Source organism: Melanotaenia boesemani, chromosome 16, assembly GCF_017639745.1.
Source record: "Melanotaenia boesemani isolate fMelBoe1 chromosome 16, fMelBoe1.pri, whole genome shotgun sequence".
NCBI classification, from domain to species: domain Eukaryota; kingdom Metazoa; phylum Chordata; class Actinopteri; order Atheriniformes; family Melanotaeniidae; genus Melanotaenia; species Melanotaenia boesemani.
Genome location: NC_055697.1, coordinates 34,628,765 through 34,645,727, shown reverse-complemented (window position 1 = coordinate 34,645,727; position 16,963 = coordinate 34,628,765). Strand labels below are relative to the sequence as shown.

Sequence of the window (16,963 nt, the reverse complement as noted above, 5' to 3'; positions counted from 1 at the left end):
CAGGAAAAAGAGACGAGCTTGTTAATGCGATGTGGGACCACATTCAAGTGCTTGAAAATCATAGCAAACACAACAATATAAGAATAATTGGACTAAGAGAAACTATCGGTGCGGATGGGACACTTGTGAGCGGTGTTCGGAAGAAGCTGTTGGAGGGGCTTGGTGTTAACATGGATGAAGCGGAGTTTGAGATAGAAATGGTAAATGGGCTGTATTTATATAATTAATCCATCTAAGCGGGAATATACATTTTATTCTCACAGTCACAAGTCTTATCTTAGATTCGATATGTTTTTGGTTGCAAACTCAAACAATATGACGAGTTGCTCCATAAAAACTATTGTACTTACTGATCATGCTGCCATGGATCTCTGCCTTAAATTAGGTGAGGAGAATATGGAGGGATATAGGTGGAGAATGAATGTTTCTTGATAAGTCTTTCAATGTATCACTCAGAGAGGATCTTAAAACCTTTTTTGAATGGAATATCAGAAGTACAAAGTATATTAAAAATGTTTGGAAAGCCTCCAGGTAAGGGGGAAGCTTATAGCATATGGCATATGACTCAAATTAAATGGATCCAACAGCCTATAAGGATCTTCACAATGACTCGATAGTTTAAGTCAGGTGTGTTGGAGCACAGAAATCTGGAAAACCTGCCGGATTGGTGCCCTCGAGGACCGACGTTGGCTACCCCTGCTCTAGATGTTAGGATATTTTATTTATAATGTGTCCTAAAGAAGAATACCTAATGCCACTAAATCAACTTTTCAAGTGCATTTAGTCAACAAAGTATTTGTTTAATAACAACTTTAAAATACGTATGCCACAAACAACAGCGCCACCACCTAACCCCTAACACCCGAAACAAAATGCAACACAACGCGTGATCCGTTCACTCCACCCCAACATATTGGGTATCAAATGAAACTAGAAAAGCTGCACTTTCATATGAGACCAAGCATAAAAAGATATTCGCCAAGCACCTCACGTCAGTCTCAAAACAAACACAAAGCTAACCGTCGCATATCACAGCAGCCTTATCAGCTAGCATGTTTATCACCAAATATACCAAATCCCAAAGATATTCTCACAAACAGCCACATTTTTTATTTCCTTACCTGTTTGTGGTCATTTTCAGTCTATCCACACTGTTCTTCGACCAAAACTCACAGCGTAGTAATCCATAATGGTGAAACTGCGTCATGCGCTAACATGTCATATGCTCCCATTCACAGCCATTTTGTTGTCTTGTTGTGGGTCTTGGCAGTGTAAATAAAGTTTGGTCAAATTATACATAATATGAGCTTTCCAACGATATCTTACACTTGAACGAGACTTTATCTGTCAGGTATAAATGCTTGCGCCTAAACAAAGGAGCATCATTGCCATTTTGCTGCAGTTACGCACGTGGGCGCACCGGAAAGAGCGAATATCGAACAGCGTTCATTTCTTTGCTTCATTATAACTTTTTATCCATTTAGAACGAAGGATAAAAGCCATAAACATGTCCAAGAAATTATAAAAAAACAAATACACTGTGTTAGAAGCTCTGGAAGAAATACAGACACAGCACAATTTGGCACAGTTTGGGTATCCAAGTGGCCAAATAGAAAGTCCGTCTTGTCCTATCCACACTAAAACCTGCATAAAAGCTATAAGCTTTGTTCTAGTCTCATTAAAACTTTGTACAGTTGTAGTCAAGGAGTTGCTGAATGCATGCAGTGGTATCTTTATGCACAGAATGATTTCTATCATGTTTTCATCTGTGTAAAAAAAAACAATTAGGCGAGGATAATTTTTTTTATTTTTACCTATGGTTTATCACAATTTGCACAGACATATGAACATTCACAATGTTTCTGACACTGGATTTATATTCCATAGGGTCTTACCTATCCATTGAGACCAAGGTTATGTATATTGACCTAAAAATTACAGAATTATTGTTGATTTCATTTGGGTAGGTCTGTTCAGGCGAACTACACCTCCAACAACCCTAGGGCTTAAAGGGGTTAAAAAGCAATAATTTGTTAATGCCATCCCTGATATTAATAGAGGAAATAATTTAGTAAGTTCCATGATGGACATAAATGAGGTTTTTAAACATTATTATGAAACTTTATACTATTCTGCTCTGTATGAGAGTGAATTCCAGAAAGAAAATGAAGCATTCTTTTCCAAACTAAATCTGCCTAGACTTCAACAGGAGCAAGTTAATTGCTTGAATCTCCAATAACCGAGTTGGAAATTAGAAAAGTTTAACGGATGAAAGCTGGGAAACCCCTTGGTTATGATGGATTACCTGAAGAGTACTATAAAACTTACATAGCCTATCCTTTCGCCAGTTTTACAAAAAGTGTTTCATGAAGCTCTTGAAAGGGAACGCATCCCTCCTACTTTTAATAAAGCATTGATATCCTTGATTCCAAAAAAAGGACAAGGACAATACGGACCCATCAAATAATAGGCCAAGTGGCCTGCTAAATCTGGATTGTAAAATACTTACTAAAGTACTGGCCCTGCATCTACAAAGAGTTTTGAATAGTTTCATAGATTCCAATCAGACAAGCTTTATAAAAACGCGCTCCTCCTCCGATAATATTCAAAAGTTATTACATATAATGTGGTTAAGTCAGTCCAAAGATGTACCAGTAGCAGCCTTCGTCTTAGATGGGGAGAAGGTATTTGATAAAGTGGAATGGTGCTTTCTTTTCTCTGCTTTATCGCTCTTTAGCTTTGATCCGCATTTTACTAAATGGGTTAGAACACTATATAAGGAACCAAAGGCGATAGTTGTTACCAATGGTATAATATCATGCGGGGCCCGCCAAGGGTGTTCACTAAGCCCCCTTTTGTTTCTTATTTTTATAGCACTCGATCGAATAAAGAAATAAAAGGGGTGCTATGTGGCCAACAACAAAACAAGTGGCTTCTCTATGCATATTATAGCTATTGTTGCTGATCCACAATTGTCCTTACCACATCTGATGGACACCACACAATCTTTTTCAAAGGTGTTAGGGTACACTGTCAACTGGGGCAAGTCCGAAGCCATGTCTTTGTCTTCTGATTGTTTTTTACATATGTTAGAGAAGTTTAAATTGAAATGGGTACCAAAAGGAATGAAATGTTTGGGGACTAAACTCAGTTTGGATCTGGATGAGCTACTTCATTTTAATTTTGATTCAGTCTTACTAAAAATTAAGACAAATTTGGAAAAATGGAAAAAGCTAAACATGTCACTGTGGGGAAAATTAATATTATAAAAATGATGGTAGCTCCACAGTTTCATTATATAATTATGATGTTACCAATTGCAATACCACCTACCATCTTAAAATAGTGTGTAAACTTGATAAAGCAGTTGTTAGGTAGAGTACATAAATTTGCCACAGGAGCGCCACACAGCTTCCCACTTCTATAGACTTTTAAATGATAGTCGTAGTGGTGACTCTGTAAATATTAAACTTTTATGGCAGAAAGACCTAAAAACATATTTTTCAAACGAGAGATGGTCAAATATTTTGTTGGATAATGGGAAATATGTAAAAGAAGCTATAAGCAAATGTATACAATATAAACTGTTGCATAGATATTATCATACTCCAGTCAGACTACGTAGCATGAAACTATGATAACATATGTTAAAAATGTAGAAACGAGGTGGGGACATTCCTAAATCGTCTGTGGGAATGTTCTGTCATACCTCCATTTTGGAGTAAAGTTATAAAAGTTTTGAGTGGTTGGTCTGGCTCACAGGTGCCTTTAACTCCTGAACTGTGTTTATTAGCAGAAAGATCCCAAATATCTAAGGTTCCTAAGCGGGTCTTGAATATCCATATATGGTTGGGCTAGTGACAGCATCCAGGGTTATCCTGAGTCACTGGAAGACCACAGTAAGTCCTGAACTGAAAGACTGGATCAATGCGATGACAGAGACTGCCTCTTATGAGTCTATGCTATATAAGTTGAAATTCTATACAGAGGACAGAGACACTGACTGGGATAGTATTTGGTGCTACCCCAAACAAGAACTGGTGGAAAAAAGACTGAAATCTAAACAACTTTGTCTGGATAAACTTATTTCCAGCAGATTGCAGGAAACTGATTAAGCATGTTTGAAATGTTCTGTAGCTGTAACGTGTCTGTAAAAGGGGGTAGGGATGGGGTGCACCAGCCAACCTTCTTCTTTTTTTCTTTATAAAATCTTGAAATCAATAAAAAACATGTTCAATGTTTACAACCAGAAATCTTCACGTGTGAGGAAAGCCGACGACTCCTGAGTCGTGACTGTGTGGATGGTGACGAGGAACGAAATGTAGCCAATCAGAGAGCGAGCTGGCTGGGGAACAGGAAGGATAGAAAGTCTGTGTTCATGCCGTCTCCAGTCGCTTATTTATTCAGTTCTGGGTTTTTCTGTTAACAGTAGTCCCAAGACCACCATCATTCCTTCATCATGTGCCGGGTGGTGTGTTTTCTGGTTGTTGCCATGGTTTGATCACATGAGTTTTCGGAGCTCGGAGGACTAGATTCTGGATCGGTTGCGGACGGCATCGTTGTGTGTGTGTGTGTGTTATGTGCTGAGATTATCGGAGCCGCCACACACAGCACCATCAACGCTGTTACATGCCAGATTTTTATCTTCATGTGTGAGGTCTTGACCAGATAAAAAAAAATCTGATAAGATTAAAAAAAACCCTCATGTGTGTACCAGGCCTAAGGTTTACACCTGGAATGTACATGGAGCTGGTTACAGAGGCCAAAAATCTTTAATGGATTAAAAGATCTACAGGCAGACAAGGTTTTATTACCAGAGACACATCTGGCTGAAACATCAGCAGATCCTCTCAGCTCAGTTTCCTCTGGTGTTCTCGGCCTGTTATAACTCCAAACAGAGAGGTGTAGCATCCTTTTAAATAGAAAAGTACATTTCACCTTAAACAGCGTAGCTGTAGATCCGGTAGATTTATACTTAATTTATCTAGTTACAATCTTAACCTATACATTGCTAATATATATGGTCCAAATGTTGATAACGCCTCTTTTTTTTCACTCTATTTTTGCTTCACACTCGGATCACAGAGAAAACACGGTGATTACGGAGGGGACCTCAACCTGGTGCATCCCCAGATGGACATATGCTAAATAGAATAAGAACCTGGAGTTAAATAAATTTCTCAGTAACATCAGCCTCCCAAATTCTCCTCATGAGCTGTTTCTGGCTTTGGATTCACCTCCCAGTAGAAGAACTCCATGAAGCCAGGAAAGAAGCCCCAGGCCCAGATGGTTTTCCAGCAGAGTTCTGTAAGGAATCCTGGAATACACTGGCACCTATGTTTCATAAGATGATCTATAATCACAGGCCGAGCTGGACTGGGAACAGACAGTAACAGCTGATGGAGACGTAGAGCTTCTCACAGTTTTTACTCTTTTTAAAAAAAAAAAAGGCCAAGAATTTTTCACAATCCTCATTTGAAGCAATGGGAACAGCAGGAGCAGTAGGAGTAATTCATTTAGTAATGGTGTTAAATAACACTTTGGGATTACCACGACTTTTTGAGATTAAATTTGAGAAGTAGGCAGACCTTGCATCTCTAACAGCATCGTTAAAGGAAACCAGGAGATACTTCAAGTAAAGCAGGTGGACATGCAAACCAGTTTTCTTCCATAAACACTAGGCTTTTCTACAACAGCGTCTTAGACAGCGAGTGCTGTCGTTTAACCAAGGGGATGACTTAGCAACAGAAGTAAATCTGGTTTTAACAGGACATACTTTATCTAAAATGGAAAGACTATAATCGCTTAAAAGATCAATGGAGAGATCAACATCGTCATCGGAGAATAAGACTAAATAAAAAGCTTCAGATAAAACACCAGCAGCAGAGTTGAGTATACGAGAGCTCACCTCTCCGAGCAGGAGAGATCGACACAGGAAAGGACAAGTTAAAAAATACAGAGGTGATCAGAAATAAAAATGTCCTCAGAAAAAAGACAATCAATATCCAGACCTGAAGTAAAAACAAGGTCCAATGGGCACAGACACATGCTGGGTCAAATGACAAGAATCCATGACACTGATGAAACCTCTGGAAAAGAGGTCAGAGTCATCATCAACATGTATGTTAAAATCACCAACTATAAACAGGCTGGACAGCTTCAAAGTGGAAGTCACTAAATTCAATTAAAAACCGACTGTTTGGACCAGGTGGACGGTAAAAGGGGCTCTTATCTCCCACTTTAATCAGTTGCAGTTCAAACGAAGCGAAGTGTCCGACGTTCACGGATCGACATGCCAGACGGGTCCTAAAAACCGCAGCAACTCCGCCTCCTTGGTCAGATGTCCGAGCCTGACTGATGAAGGAGTCACCAGCTGGGCAGAGTTCAATGAGAGATGAAAGATCCGAGGCGTGCTGCCAGGTTTCAGTCAGAAGCAATGAATCGTTCAACAGAAAAGGTTTTTTTAGGCACAGATCGAGTATTAAGGAGAGCCATGTTCAGAGGTCGCAGGAGCTGTGGACTAGATCCTTGACCCTGATCCACTAACTAACTCACAACAGGAAATTTTTTACTTCTTCATTTGGGCTGCATTCTGCACTTTCATGACCCAAGTTCTAGAACTTTTCTTTGTACAAATAAGTCAGAAAAAATACATCATAAAAAAATGAGAAGTGACATAATAAAAACATAAAGTTTAAATATTTTGCACTTTGAGGTCCATCCTTTGTTTCCTACTTCAGATAGTTTAATAATTCCTGATTAAAAAAACATTCCAGCAAGTTTTCCTCATGTTTTTATCCTGTAGGAGTGAAAGCTGCAGCTGCTACAAGCTGGACTGGATGGGTGGACAACAGGAAGATGTCGTATCCTGAGGGGAAAATCTCGCAGGAGCATGCTGGAGAAAAGGACTATGAACCAGTTCATTTTAAAATGTGTGAACTGAACGTTGAACTAGTTCATGAAGAAACTGAACTTTCCCAACACTGCTGGTAGTTTTAACTGTAATGAAATTTCTTCCTCCTAAAATAGATCTTTAAAGTACCACACACACTGCGTCAACTGAGGATCATTTTACAGAAACTATTAACAAAACATTGATTAATAAAATTCAAAAAAAGACCTTGACTGAATCTTATTGACCAACACATCTGTCACCTCTGGTCGATGGAGTCCACCTTCTCCTGGATGCGCTCAGAGCTCACGTTGCCATCGGCAACCAGACGGCGGCCGGTGTCAACCACGCTGCTGATCTTCTCCTCATTGGCGTCCATGGTGGTCATGAAGTCCTCCTGCTTCTTGATGGCAGCCTCTGCAGCCTCCAGAGTGCTGGGCATCTCAGTGTGAGCCAGAACATACTCCTGATCAGAAACACAAGAGAGAAAGTCTGAGGCTGCAGCTGCAAACTTTAACCACCAGGTGGTGTTTGATCCCAGTAAATCTATGACTGCAAAGATGTCTATGAACATCGGGACTTTTCCAAACTGAAACTTTGAGTTTGAGCTGTGTACACCTTTAAATGAAAGAATAACGCTGTAGATAATAAACGTTACTGTCTGTTTTCACTTTGTTACCTGCTGAAAAAATTATCAAAGAAGAAGAAACTAAATAAACAGGATAAACATTAAGAAAAAGTGGTCGCCACAAGACACAGGAGAGTCAGGTTTTATGATTCAGAATGCCTGGACTGGACAGACCCTGGAAAAGAATGGATGCTGAGACAAGCTGGACAAAAACCAGACAGGAAGTCATCCTTTGTATGTTCTCTCACACGAAGGCTTCCAGAACACTTCCTAACCAGATAATGAGCCACCTGGTTAGGTTTCATGCCAGAAAAAGGGGGAGCGTCATCAGATGTACAGGAGGATTGGTTCGGCCACTGCAGGGATGTGGACTCTGCATCGGTCTGTCCTGGTGAAGAAGCAGCTGAGCTGAAAGGAGAAGCTCTGGATTTTCCTATCTTGATCTATGGTCACCAGCTGTGGGCAGTGACCGAAAGGACCAGGTCATAAGAACAAGTGGCTGAAATGATTTTTCTCCTCAGGGTGTCTGGACTCCTCCTTAGATAGAGAGTGAGAAGCTCGATAAAAACAAACTGATTGTGGGAAAAGTTGTAAAATGTACAACCCGGTCGAGTACAGTGACACCAGGATGACCAAACGGGGGATTATCCATAACTATAAACTCTATCAAAATATGATATGATATGATATGAGTAATAAATACTGTTTGTACCTCAGGCTTGGACTCTTGTTTAAATCTGACAGAAGGATCTGGAGAATTTACAGATATTTCCATCTGTCTTAGTTTCATTTTGAAGAGACACCCAAATACTGGTTGAGGTGTTTTAATCAGGCTCAAACTACCCAATGGAATAACATTTACTACAGGAACTTATACAACCTCAACCATTTCCCACAAAGTGATTCTAGTTGAACAATCCAAATCCAATGAAAACAGATTAAGTTGGAATTTTCCAAAACAAAAAGAATTCCTTCTGATTTATTTGCTTCCTGCCATCCTCCTTCTCATCCGTCATGGCAGGTTGATGGGAGTCTTTCCAGTTTACATAGTGAGAAATCGGGCAATCTTCTGCATCCAGATCAGAAGGACAACCAATCCAGTAGAGCAGCTTTGGGATGTGGTGGAACGGGAGATTCTCATCATGGATGCAGCCGACAAACCTGCAGCAACTGTGTGATGCTGTCATGTCAATATGGAGAAAACCTCTGAGGAAGGTTTCCACCACCTGCTTCATCTATCACACCAGGATTAAAAAGGTCCGACCCGGTACTAGAAGGCGGTCCTGATGAAGAGGAAGACCCGGTACTAGAAGGTGGTCCTGATGAAGAGGAAGACCAGGTACTAGAAGGCGGACCTTATGAAGAGGACGACCCGGTACTAGAAGGCGGACTCGATTCTGGTTGTGATGGAGTTTTTCCTTCTTGGTTCTGGTCGTGATTGTGGTTTTCCTTCAAGAATCCTGTCCTGATGGAGGTTTGTGTCCCTGTGCAGCTCAGGATGGAGGATAGAATCAAAGAGAGATTTAAAGGGTTATGACTAAAACTAATGTGGATTCCATGATCAATTTCATTTAACTGAATTCTGTTTGGACTGTAGTAAACTGGATTTTGCAGAGGATTGGAGTGTCTCTTTAGCCTGGAAAAACTGGGTGGAGATTTTCACCCACTCAGGAGATTTTCTGGCCCACGAAGCCCAACAGACTTATGAAGGAGCAGGTGTTACTGATGTGTCTCTGCGGCCTGTGGTTCAGGTGTGAATCATCACAGGGGGAGGGGTGTTACCTGGTTATTGAGGAAGGCTTCGGCCTGCTTGGTGTCCCGGAGAAACAGCTGGTAGGCGTGAGACTGGGACAGCAGGTTCTGTCGGTTCTCCCACATCTTGTGGAGCTCGTTCCAGCCGGTGTCGAGCGCCTGCAACCGCTGACGCAGGAACATGTACTGGGCATCTGTCTGGCCCTGCGTCACCATCTCACCCATGTCCCTCATCTTCTGGTAGTCCTCTTCGTAGTTGCGGATCTCGTTCTTGATTCCCTCATGCTGGGCCAGCAGCTTCTCGGCCTCTGCCAACGTGTTCGGCATGTCTTCAGAGGCGATGGCTGTCTGTGTCCGTGACAGCCAGGACTGGAAGTCGTCCAGGTCGCGTAGAAACTGCTGAAGCTTGCTGGCCTCACCCAGCGACTCCTCCCGGTTCTTCAAGGTGTCCTGTTAAGAGAGAAGAGAGTGTCAACATCTGCAAAACATTTCCATTCTGGAACCAAACCTCATCAAACAGTGAAAACAGCTCCAACCTTCATCTCATCCCAGACACCAGTGATCTCAGCTAGACGCCCTTTGATGGCCTCGGATTGTTCCGGATGCTCAGATGCCAAGCGGCCCGCCTCTTTTCCCAGGTCATCAAGCTTGTCTTCGATGGCCACCAGGTCACGCTCCATCCCTGTCAGCTTCCTCTGCAGAGCCATGACGCCGGCCAGGTCGTTCCCCAGCTCCTGGGTTGACTCAATTACCTACAGGACGCAGAAATCATGATCCCGAGGTCTCCTCGTCAAACTTTTATTCATTTACATTTAAATGCAACTATTCATAGGATGGATGAATTTAGAGATGCATCCTCTGATCTTCTGACAAAAAACAGGTTTAGTTCTGCAGAAAACACTCGTCTATACTCTGAGATGTGCTGCTGCTGAGGCAGGTACCTTGGTCTTCTCCTTGATCCAGGACTTGGTTTCGTTACACTCCAGGTGGTAGTTCTGGACTCCCAGAGCTGAGTTGAGGCTCTCCTTCTTCTGGTCCACCAGGTCTCTGAACTGACTCCAGCTGAACAGACAGTAGGAAGTCTGAGCTGATACTAATGTTTATCTGTTAAGTTTATTGATTTGTTTCATCTTAATATTCCTTTTGTTTTTATGTGATTTTTTTGTCCCATTTAAAGAAGAAGATAACAAAAGGGTTAGGGTTAGGTTTTATTTACGACTGAGTTGTTGTATGATTAGAACATCCTGGTAAACAGCACCTTTGCTGCTGGTTTAAACCCAGTTCAGTCTGTGATAATCCCAGTTTACAGCACAATAAACATGTTGGCTGCTCTTTAATCAGACCTTGATTTCAAAATTTGAAATTAAACTGATAAAACAGAATTGTTAAATCGAGTTTAACTCCATGAAGTCTGGTTTAATCTCCATTCTGTGTCGGGTCATTAAACCCCGTTTAATAATCTGTTAATCCCAGACTGTGAACTGGTTCGATTACCTGGTGTTGAGTTTGTCCTGCTGAGCTTTGATCTCCTTCTCACTGGGATGTCCACTGTGGATCAGCTGCCTGGCAACCTGGTTCACCACGGCAACCCGGGAAGCCTGGCTGTTCATTTCCGGCTCCAGACTCTCAAACCTGGATAGAAGAGGTGCGGTGGGAACCATCAGGAACATCCACAAACTTCCTTTTTCTGGGTTTCTGCTCTGTGATCACTGGAGATGCAACCTGGATTTGTGAGGATCTTCTTTAACATCTGTAACTAACGGGCTCTGACCCCTCAAACCAGAACCATGACAAACCTTGAAGGGTTGGGATGTAGTTGCTGTCAGCAATGTGTCTACGTACGTGTCATGGCTGCCTGCTAGGATAGTTAGGCATATCGCAAGTTGAAATACTGGCTTGAACACTAGAGGCACTCGTGTGAAGAAGAGAATAAACAAGAGGTCAAAGGTCAACATAATGGATGATAGTTTTGAGGACTGCCTCTTGGACTTTGTCCACAACTACCAAATCAAATTATTCTAAATTTTATTCATAGTCCTTCTCATGCAAAGAGCATCTCAAAGTACTTTACATGCAGACAGCATAGACTAGTCTGGAAAATACCGGAAGTAGACCGTCCACCATGTATGCTGTGGCACTTGTGTCTCACTTGTGTGAGATCTGGGAGGACATGCGTGGTTCTTGGTTGTTCTAACAGCAGTGGAAAACTTAAATTATGGAACAAAACTGAATGTGAAGAACATGGACTGTGAAGTCAGAAAGGCTGTACCTGTCTTAGACCTCTGGGTTAGCAGAGATTCTCTGGGTGGACAGAGGACAGCAACGTTGGACAGAAGTGGGTCAAGTATATTAACAGAACAGATTTTATTCCTCCCTGAGCCCAGGGAGTCTCTGGGTTAGGGTTAGACAGGTGTCTAGGGGAGGGACCAGATGAAGTGCGGCTCAAATCACCCCTATGATGATGAGAAAGCAAGGACCAAGGTTTCCCTTGCCCGGACGTGGGTCATCGGGGTCCCCCTCTGGAGCCAGGCCTGGAGGTGGGGCACGGAGGCGAGTGCCTGGTGGCCGGGCCTTTGCCTATGGGGTCCGGTTGGGCTCAGCACGAAAGGGTGACATGGGCCTCCCCTCACGTGGGCTCACCACCTGCAGGAGGGGCCATAGGGGTCGGGTGCAGTGTGAGCTGGGCAGCTGTCAGAGGCGGGGACCCTGGCAGTCTGATCCTCGGCTGCAAAAGCTTGATCTAGGGACATGGAATGTCACCTCTCTGGCTGAGAAGGAGCCTGAGCTGGTGTGCGAGGTTGAGCTGTTCCTGCTAGATATAGTTGGACTCACCTCGACGCACGGCTTGGGCTATAGAACCACTGTCCTTGAGAGGGGCTGGACAATCTTCCATTCTGGAGTTGCTCCCGGTGAGAGGCGCCGAGCAGGTGTGGGTATGCTGATTGCCCCCTGACTTGGCGACTGTACGTTGGGGTTTACCCCGGTGGACGAAAGGGTAGCCTCCCTCTGCATCCGGGTGGGGGGGACGGGTCCTGACTGTTGTTTGTGCTTATGCACCAAATAGCAGTTCAGTACCCACCTTTTTTGGAGTCCTTGGAGGGGGTGTTGGAGAACACTCCTTCAGGGAACTCCCTCCTTCTGCTGGGGGACTTCAATGCCCACGTGGGCAATGACAGTGAGACCTGGAGGGGCGTGATTAGGAGGAACGGGCGCCCTGATCTAAATCCGAGTGGTGTTTTGTTGTTGCTCGTCATGGACTGTCCATAACAAACACCTTGTTCAGACATAAGAGTGTCCACATGTGCACTTGGCACCAGGACACTCTAGGCCGCAGTTCGATGATTAACTTTGTAGTTGTGTCGTCGGACTTGCGGACACATGTTCTGGATACTCGGGTGAGGAGAGAGGCTGAGCTGTCAACTGATCACCACCTGGTGGTCAGTTGGCTCAGATGGTGGGGGTGGATGCCGGTTAGGCCTGGTAGACCCAAGCGTGTTGTGAGGGTCTGCTGGGAACGTCTGGCAGAGTCCCCTGTCAGAAAGGATTTCAACTCCCATCTCCCGGGTGAGGCAGGGGACATTGAGTCCGAATGGGCTGTGTTCCGTGCTTCTATTGTCGAGGCGGCCAGCCGTAGCTGTGGCCGTAAGGTTGTCGGTGCCTGTCGTGGCGGTAACCCTCGAACTCGTTGGTGGACACCAGCAGTAAGGGATGCCGTCAAGCTGAAGAAGGAGTCCTATCGGGCCTTTTTGGCCTGAGGGACTCCAGAGGCAGTTGATGGGTATCGGCGGGCTAAGCGGAGCACAGCTTCGGCGGTCGTTAAGGCAAAAACTCGGGCATTGGAGGAGTTTGAAGAGGCCATGGAGAATGACTTCCGGACAGCTTCGAGGAGATTCTGGTCCACCATCCGGCGGCTCAGGAGGGGAAAGCAGTGCTCCGTCAACACTGTGTACAGTGGGGATGGGGGGCTGCTGACCTCGACTCGGGACGCTGTGAGGCGGTGGAGGGAATACTTCGAAGACCTACTCAATCCCACCAACACGTCTTCCGATGAGGAAGCAGAGTCTGGGGTAGCTGGTGCTGGTTCTGCCATCTCTGGGGCTGAGGTCCCTGAGGTGGTTAAAAATCTGATCGGTGGCAAGGCCCCGATCCAAGGTCCGCCCAGAGTTTCTTAGGGCTCTAGATGCTGTAGGGCTGTCTTGGCTGACACGCCTCTGCAGCATCGCGTGGACATCGGGGACAGTTCCCCTGGACTGGCAGACTGGGGTTGTGGTCCCCCTCTTCAAAAAGGGGCACTGGAGGGTGTGCTCCAACTACAGGGGGATAACACTCCTCAGCCTCCCCGGTAAGGTCTATTCAGGGGTGCTTGACAGGAGGGTCCGTCGGATAGTCGAACCTCAGACTGGGGAAGAGCAGTGTGGTTTTCGTCCCAGTCGTGGAACAGTGGACCAGCTGTACAACCTCTTCAGGGTCTTTGCGGGGGCATGGGAGTTTGCCCAACCAGTCTACATGAGCTTTGTGGACTTGGAGAAGGCATTCGACCTTGTCCCCCAGGGACTCCTGTGGGTGGTACCCCGGGAGTATGGAGTGCCGGACCCGCTTGTATGAGCAGCCCGGTCCCTGTACGACCGGTGTCAGAGCTTGGTCCGCATTGCCGGCAGTGCGGGTTGGACTCCGCCAAGGCTGCCCTTTGTCACCAATTCTGTTCATAACTTTGGACAGAATTTTTAAGTGCAGCCAAAGTGTTGAGGGGATCCGGTTCGGTGGCCTCAGGATTGGGTCTCTGCTCTTTGCGGATGATGTGGTTCTGTTGGCGTCATCGAGTTAGGGTTGATCTTCAGCTCTCACTGGAGCGATTCGCAGCCAAGTGTGAAGCGGCTAGGATGGGAATTAGCACCTCCAAGTCCTAGACCATGGTCCTCAGCCGGAAAAGGGTGGAGTGCTTTCTCTGGGTCTGCAATAGGGTCCTGCCCCAAGTGGAGGAGTTCCCGTATCTCAGCATCTTGTTCATGAGTGAGGGAAGGATGGTGCAGGAGATGGACAGGCGGATGGGTGCGGCGTCTGCAGTGATGCGGACTCTGCATCGGTCTGTCGTGGTGAAGAAGGAGCTGAGCCAAAAGGCAAAGCTCTCGATTTACCGGTCGATCTACGTTCCTACCCTCACGTATGGTCATGAGCTGTGGGTAGTGACCAAAAGAACAAGACCGCGAGTACAAGCAGCCGAAATGAGTTTTCTCTGCAGGGTGGCCAGGCTCTCCCTTAGAGATAGAGTGAGAAGCTCGGTGATCCGGGAGGGGCTCAGAGTAGAGCCGCTGCTCCTCCACATCGAGAGGAGCCAGATGAGGAGGCTCGGGCATCTGGTTAGGATGCCTCCTGGTGAGGTGTTCCGGCCACGTCCCACAGGAAAGAGGCCCCGAGGAAGACCCAGGACACGCTGGACGGACTACATCTCTCGGCTTGCCTGGGAACGCCTCGGGATCCCTCCGGATGAGCTGGTGAATGTCCCCGAGGAGAGGGAAGTCTGGGTTTCCCTGCTTAGGCAGCTGCCCCCGCAACCCGACTCCGGATAAGCGCCAGGAAATGGATGGATGAATTTTACTTAAGTTTATTTAAGTTGTCAATCCGACACTAAATTTTTCATTTCCATGTTTATGTCAAGCTAAACATGGTGCAATGTCATGGTTATTATGCTAGTTATTGCTAATGGACTAAGAGACAAGCAGTGCCCTGCTGCGGAGAGGAAATGACTCATCTGGAAGATAATGTGAAATGTTGCTAAACGTAGACCTGCCATGCAAGGAAAAAACATTTGGACTTTAGTTCTAACCTCAAAGATTATTGTAAAAGCGTGAAATTAGCCTGATACATTTTATTATCTGAGCATGAAACATGAAATTTGGGTTTTCCTCTTTGAATGAGGAAACTGCGCATACACAGATCAGAAAAATTTACTAAACCTGATGGAGACGTGGAGAGATTCTGCTGCTTTGGAGGAGGTGGTGATCATGTTGAGTGTGGACCCTTAAATTAGATGTGATATCTAACATGTGGTGTGAAAGGTAATAGTAGATTGTGGATCATTTCCTTGGTTTTATTCTGGACCGTTGGTGTCGCTGTTTCCAGTTTTTCTAGATTCTGTGCATACGCCTGGGTCAGTTTGAGTGGTAGTAGGAACATTTTCCAGTCAAGTTTGGTTTTTATAAATCCCAAATGTTGACTATGATTGGCGTACGCCGGTTTTTGTTCCTACGCCAGCTCCATAAATGAGGCCTCAGTTTGCCAGCCTAACAGCAAGCAATGTGGTGCCACAAGATGGCGCAACACACAAAACAGCCGTTGGATGGGCCTATCGACACAAACGCTGCAGAATATTGATGTGCACATCAACTAAATTCCAGCCCTTAGTCTCAGCTTGTCTGACTAGAAGAAACACTCTCTGAACTGGTTCCTGTACCATCCAGCCCCTGCAGGAACCAGGATTGACAGAAGTGTTGGGTGTGGTTTTTACCGGTGCTGGACCACCTCCAGGTCCTCCAGTTTTTCCGGGATCTCCATGCTGTTGAGCCACTGCTCCTTCTCATCAATCCACAGCTCGCAGGAGCTGGCTTCATTCAGCATCTTGTAGAGCGCCAGAGCATCCTGCAGCGCCTGCTTCCGGAGTCGGGTCAGCTCAGCCACCTCCTTGTAACGTTCCTCAATGCCCGCCAGCCGGTTCTGGACCTGCAGACACAAAGACTCAAAGCTGTGAGTTCAGACTTCTCAACTAGGAAATTTGGAGATGTGCACCCGTCCAGTGGTGTTAGTGTTGTTGGAGTTCTACCTCCTCAGAGTTGGCCTTCTCAGGCGGCAGAGTTCTGGACTGTTCGTGCAGAGCATCGATGACGGGTCGGTAGCTGCCGATCTCTTCTGCAACATCTTTGTGTTTCTTCACCAGAGCCTGTGTGGAGAACTCGTCGTGGCCGACATCGACGCTGGACACAATCCGCAGTACGTCCAGCATCCACGTGTCAATATCATCTGCATCAGCCTGCACAAAGATGGAAAAGAGCAGACATGATTTCACCCATCCAACCAAATGTTTTCCGGACCTCCAGGAACCTGGATTTTGGATGCTGGATAACCAGAAATAAGGGCAGTGTGCAACATTTTGAGCAGCGAGTAGAAAGTGAGGGTTGTGTTGAGAGAACCTGGAACTGATGCTGGTTGCAGGCCTCCTGCAGACGAGCTTTCCGTACAGCAGAAAGATGCTCCAGAGCTGCCCACTGCTCCTGCAGCACAGACAGGAAAACCAGGTAAGCAGAGCTCTGATTGTGCTCTGTTTCTGACCTCATTCCTGTCTCGGCATACCTGGATGTCCTGGATTCGCTCTTTGATTTTGTCAGCTCCGAAGTGGTTGTCAGCCACCAGCTCCTCGCCCTGTTTGATGGTCTGCTGCAGGTGGGCGGCTCGACCGCTCATCTCATCCTCAAAAGCTTTGTGTTGACTCAGCAGCCGCAAGGCGCCCGTCAGATCCTTCCCATAATCCTCGGAGGAGAGGATCTGCTCCTTCTCCCTAATCCATCCCTCCTACGAGCCACAAAAAGATGTCATGTTAATTGTAGTCCTCAGTGACACGCTGCCGTGTTCTGGTGTCACAGCTTCCTCTTTAACAGTGTTTAATTAGCTTTAATTCATCTCCATCTTTTCTAGATGTT

General features: G+C 45.4%; 1 protein-coding gene across 3 annotated transcripts in view; it reads right to left on the bottom strand.

Annotated features, from left to right (window-relative positions):
* Positions 1-16,963, bottom strand: part of LOC121656050 (spectrin beta chain, non-erythrocytic 1) — a 180,194-nt gene that overhangs the window by 64,269 nt on the left and 98,962 nt on the right. For all 3 annotated transcript variants that reach the window (XM_042011042.1, XM_042011041.1, XM_042011040.1), the window contains 9 exons: positions 16,617-16,835; positions 16,457-16,537; positions 16,090-16,296; positions 15,778-15,989; positions 10,767-10,904; positions 10,214-10,334; positions 9,809-10,024; positions 9,303-9,722; positions 7,156-7,358 (listed from right to left, as the gene is read on the bottom strand). In XM_042011042.1, the coding sequence (XP_041866976.1) occupies positions 7,156-7,358; positions 9,303-9,722; positions 9,809-10,024; positions 10,214-10,334; positions 10,767-10,904; positions 15,778-15,989; positions 16,090-16,296; positions 16,457-16,537; positions 16,617-16,835 (1,817 nt within the window). The remainder of the gene's footprint in view (positions 1-7,155; positions 7,359-9,302; positions 9,723-9,808; positions 10,025-10,213; positions 10,335-10,766; positions 10,905-15,777; positions 15,990-16,089; positions 16,297-16,456; positions 16,538-16,616; positions 16,836-16,963) is intronic.